Below are 5,253 nucleotides of genomic sequence, written 5' to 3'. Positions count from 1 at the left end.
ATCAAAGGTTAGTGATTCATTTTATCTCTATTTCTGCTTTTTGTTACTGCTGTCTTTGGCTGGAAAAATGGCTGTCTTTTTCTGTGACTTGGCTCATACCTAACATAATCGTTTGGTGTGCTTTCGTCGTAAAACATTTTTGAAATCGGACACTTTGGCTGGATTTACAACAAGTGTAGCTTTAAAATGGTGTAAAATACTTGTATGTTTGAGGAATTTAAATTATGGGATTTCTGTTGTTTTGAATTTGGCGCCCTGCAGTTTCACTGGCTGTTGACGAGGTGGGACGCTACCATCCCACATACCCTAGAGAAGTTAAGCCACATTTCTTAAAATCAATCCCATATACTATGTTATTACAAAAAAGRTTTTCAATTCTCTGGTAATGCCAATACGGAATACTATGCAAAGATGCCCTCTGGTGGTCAAACGAGCAATAACTTGCGGTAAATGGAAAAAATGGCTGAGAATTAAATGACGTGCCACAGAATTCTGCGGCAGCACGCAAGGCTGCAGTATGACGCAACTTTTAAAGGAGGAACCACTGTACACACTGAACTACGTTCAGGTTGGTGTTTTGGTAGGTTTGACAGACGCATCTGTATGTTGTTGGCTGGTCATGTTAAACAAGCATCGTCAAACTTATGACAAACCTGGATAACAAAGTCAGCAGAGAAGCCCGTTGCAACTCTCTTCCTGTCAGGTAGAGTGGTCTCACCTGTTTGCCATCGGCGCCCACTCCTGGAAGCCCGGGAGGCCCTGGAAGGCCAGGTTCACCTGGCGTACCTGCTAGCACCTTGACAATGGACGTCCCACTGCCCACCTCTGAGGGAGAAGACTGGCACACCTCACACGACGCACCCTGGGGTGGACGGGAGACACACTGGGTTAGGATGGGTGGCAAAACTCTCCCACACACCTGTGTGGACACACGGATAGTCATACTTTCATGTGTAGACATGCACGGACACACACTTCACCTTCTCGCCCTTAGGACCTGGAGTTCCCAGACCAGGAATCCCTGCATCTCCCTGTCAGAAGAATCAAATGACACACTCTAACACAACATAACACACTCTAACACAACACATTACACAACAACATAACACAACACATAACACAACACATAACACAACATTACAMACTCTAACACACTCTAACACAACATGGTGACATCAGCCAGTATTAGATGTAGTGTCTGTTATCTCCATCTCTCACCTTTATCCCCTTCAGTCCATCCTTGCCACTAGGTCCTCTGGGTCCAGTTTTGCCCTAACAGATAAATAGTTACAGTACATGTCATCACTTTATCTCCAAAGAGAATCGCAACCGCCAACTGAAATCATTTCTGCATCAGTAATTTCTGGAAAGTATTTTATCATAACGGGTGACAACTATGAATATAAAGTATGTTGATAAAACTATCAGTCACTGAAAAGAGTCTAGTGAAATCACTCTTAATGGTAGTCTACACTCACCGTTTTACCGTCAGCTCCTTTGCCACCAGCGTTACCCTGGAAACAAGATAAACTGTAATGTCAACAGAACTGTACAAATTGCTTTTGAACTAAATCAACATTCTAGTAATAGAGTCGTTTTAATGGGTAAGATACATAAACACATTTATTCCATCAGTCTCTGCACCTACTTGGAACCTTACTCAGTACACACCTTTTCTCCTCTTAGACCTGCCAGGCCAACGAGTCCAGCCTCCCCCTGTAAAGCACCAACAGAGTGGAGGAGTTACTTCCRGGTCAGATACACAGAAACAGGAACAACACAGGTACAAACAAACACACACACACACGCACACCACAGGAGGCTGCTGAGGGGAGGACGGGTCATAATAATGGTCGGAAAGGAGCAAAAGGAAAGGCAATCAAACACCTGGAAACTATGTGTTTGATGTATTTGCAGCCATTCCACCTATTCCCTCCAGCCATTACCACAAGGCCCGGAACTCCACAATTAAGGTGCCACCAACCTCCTGTGACACACAAGACAACACAACAGAACACACACTAACACATTAATTTCCCAAAAACACACATTCACCTGTTCTCCCTTCTGTCCMAGCCCAGGTTCTCCTTTCTCTCCTTTGAGTGTCAGAGTTTGTTTCATAGCAACCATGTTGGAAGCAGGTATTTCACCCAGGGTGGGGCACACAGCACATGCGTCACCCTTTTCCCCTTTGACCCCATCCGATCCCACCTCTCCCTGCCAAGCACACAGACACACATCATAACAGAGAGTCAGATTAGTGATAACACCCACTAATAGGCATGCTTCCTTTAAGGTGTAGCGTCTAAAGTGGTGTCCAAACAGATCAGTTTAATGTGGTGTCCAAACAGATCAGTTTAGTGGTGGTGTCCAACAGATCAGTTAGTCTAATGTGGTGTCCAAACAGATCAGTTTAATGTGGTGCCAAACAGATCAGTTTTAATGTGTTCCAACATAACACGATCAGTCTTAATGTGGTGCCAAACAGATCAGTGTTAAGGGTGTCCAAACAGATCAGTTTAATGTGGTGAACAAATCCAAGATTCAGTTTAATGTGGTGTCCAAACAGATCAGTTTAATGTGGTGTCCAAACAGATCATGTTCTAATGTGGTGCCAAACAGATTAGTTTTAATTGGTGTCCAAAAGATCGGTTTAATGTGGTGTCCAAACCAGATCAGTTTAATGTGGTGTCCAAACAGACAGTTAGTCTGATGTGGTGCCCATAACAGAATCAGTTTTAATGTTCGGTGATACTGTCTAGACTCGTCGGTTGTCCAAACAGCTACTATTAGACACAGCTGTGTTCACACCATGAGTACTTGCTCTAGACCTTGCTTCACCAGACCAGAACATGTTCACAACATTCACCGTAAGTCTGAGTCTTGGTGCCCATACATCACGAGACCAAGCTTACTCAAACTATAGTCTAGTTGGTGTCTTACTAAGCAGATTCAGTTAGCCTAAATGTGCCTGTCCAAAGACAGCCAACAGCTTTGAATTTGTTACAGCCGATGTCCAACTAACGAATAGCTGTACTCACCTTCTAATTGCTACTAACGCCTCAGACTTTCCACACCATGATCACATGATCAGTACTTGATCGTGGATACCTCTCACCCACAACCAGCATGATCTACCTACTACCAATTACTGATACTGTTCCATAACACGTCTTAACTATCAGCCATGTTTCTAAGTTCGATACCATGATGTTACTCTCCATACACAGCATTCACCTTATCCTACTCATGCCTGGGTTCACATGCTCCATAATACACGTAGTCCGATTAAAGACCTTCTACATATCCATCATAGTCAAGTGTTCAGCCAACCCTCATACGAGATAATCCGAAGTTTCTGTCTATGAACCATGTTGCGTAGCGTATCCCACGACAACAAGGATCTCAACTTTACACACACCATGATACTTGATACTGTCTAGACTCGTGTAACCTATAAACAGCTACCAAGCCAGCTGATCACTACACAGTTGAAGTACTCTAAGATGTGCTTCTAGACTCCCCTCTGACACCCATGGCCAGCTGATTCATCGAGCGACTATGTCAGATACACTAGTCTAATCCTCATACTTGTAGCTATCACCCAACCCAGCTGTACACTCAGCGATATGATAACAGCTACACTTCATGAAACTCGTGCTCATGCTACCCAGTCCAAAGCCTAGGATTTACCACAACAAGCTCAACTCATTAGTTCTAGACCGTGTAGCGTGACTGCCAGCTTTCACACCATATACGAGACTATGACCTAGTTTTGAACCTAATGTGGGCTCTCAAGACACGATCTCTAAGCAAAACTCCAAGTCCTAGCTGTCTACACGCTATCGATCTACACTTTAACTTATACTTAGAGACCTACTAAGGTCAACTAACCCGCCTAGAGCTGCATCATCAACCATTAGTTGATCTTGGATAGCTGTCTGTACGACCTCTACTGCCAGCCCAGTAACACTGATATCACACCAAAAATACTGATCAGACCCTCTACTTCCAGCAGTCTGTATCACACTATGATACCTGTCCCATAGACCCTTACACTAACATACATCGCCAAGCTGATCACATACCTATTATATATGATGACGTTGTGGCGTGTTCAGACTCTACTACCCAGCCAGCGCGTCTACAAGAGCCCATAGATATGAATACCTATATCGTAAACTGTCTGTTAGACTGCTCCCATCTAAACAATTACAGCCAGATCAAGCTTCAGATTCCCACACCATTGAAGTTACTGTCTATGAACGCGAATGCTGGGATACCAGCTAGGTCTGATCAGACACCATGATACACCGCTCTTAACAGACACTCAGAATATATCAAACTATATACCTGACAATACCTGATCCAGGTTCCGTTCCCAACACACACAATGTACAATAGACTGATAACTAGTCTGAATAGACGAGCCTATCTATGACTACCTCACAAGCTGTTTCTTATACCTGTCATAGCTGCGACCCTAAACTACCTGATCCTCACTACCCGAATTAAAGACCATCACACTATCACTCTCTGATAGTTCCATCAAGAGTCACCGCGAAGATCATGTGTCATAGACCATCTAGTGCTAGCACGGCCTCTCCTACCAATCCGCAGAGTTGTTGCCCTCCATAATTATACTATCAGCGTTATCCCACTACTCCCTATAACTCGATACAGGTCCATCTCTCATGTAGACCATCATTTACCAGCCTAAGCATGATCTATGAAACATCTAACCAGCTCATACATTCAGTATCTATTCTAGATACTGTCGATAGCACCCCTTGCTATGGCATCTCACTCAGGCACACTATCGGCCTTTACCAGCCACTACACACGAGTAGCGACTAAACCATCGATTCTGCACACACCACATTACTCTATACTATACCGTTATCAGGAGTCGCGATACTCTATCGGAGCACATGCATTGACGTCCATCACATAACACCCAGTCGAAGGACTTCACTTAAGAGCGTATTATATCTAGAGACTCCTATGTACCTATAGCAAGTTCATCCATCACACATATCAACTAGTACCATACAGACACGCTACTTATCGTACGTGAATGAGTCATGGACTCTAACCACGCGCAGACTATCTACCACACACTAACAGACATGTACACACATGATCTAGCTTCACAGCAAACTAATAGTTGCATAAGATCATATCCAGCACAACTGATGGAGAGTCTGGTACTTGCTCCATCCACTCTGCAGCCTAAATCTCTCTTCGTCTCTC

The 5,253-nt window shown here is 43.9% G+C and overlaps 1 protein-coding gene across 1 annotated transcript in view; it reads right to left on the bottom strand.

Annotated features, from left to right (window-relative positions):
- Positions 1-5,253, bottom strand: part of LOC112074201 (collagen alpha-1(XVI) chain-like) — a 37,167-nt gene that overhangs the window by 13,266 nt on the left and 18,648 nt on the right. The window contains exons 11-16 of the mRNA XM_070440422.1: positions 2,056-2,217; positions 1,672-1,716; positions 1,479-1,514; positions 1,219-1,272; positions 981-1,031; positions 719-862 (exon numbers count right to left, since the gene is read on the bottom strand). Coding sequence (XP_070296523.1) covers positions 719-862; positions 981-1,031; positions 1,219-1,272; positions 1,479-1,514; positions 1,672-1,716; positions 2,056-2,217 — 492 coding nt within the window. The remainder of the gene's footprint in view (positions 1-718; positions 863-980; positions 1,032-1,218; positions 1,273-1,478; positions 1,515-1,671; positions 1,717-2,055; positions 2,218-5,253) is intronic.

This window comes from Salvelinus sp. IW2-2015, unplaced genomic scaffold, assembly GCF_002910315.2.
Source record: "Salvelinus sp. IW2-2015 unplaced genomic scaffold, ASM291031v2 Un_scaffold2533, whole genome shotgun sequence".
In the NCBI taxonomy this organism is placed as follows: domain Eukaryota; kingdom Metazoa; phylum Chordata; class Actinopteri; order Salmoniformes; family Salmonidae; genus Salvelinus; species Salvelinus sp. IW2-2015.
The sequence above is the reverse complement of the archived record's forward strand: the minus strand, read 5'-3'. Positions and strand labels throughout refer to the sequence as shown.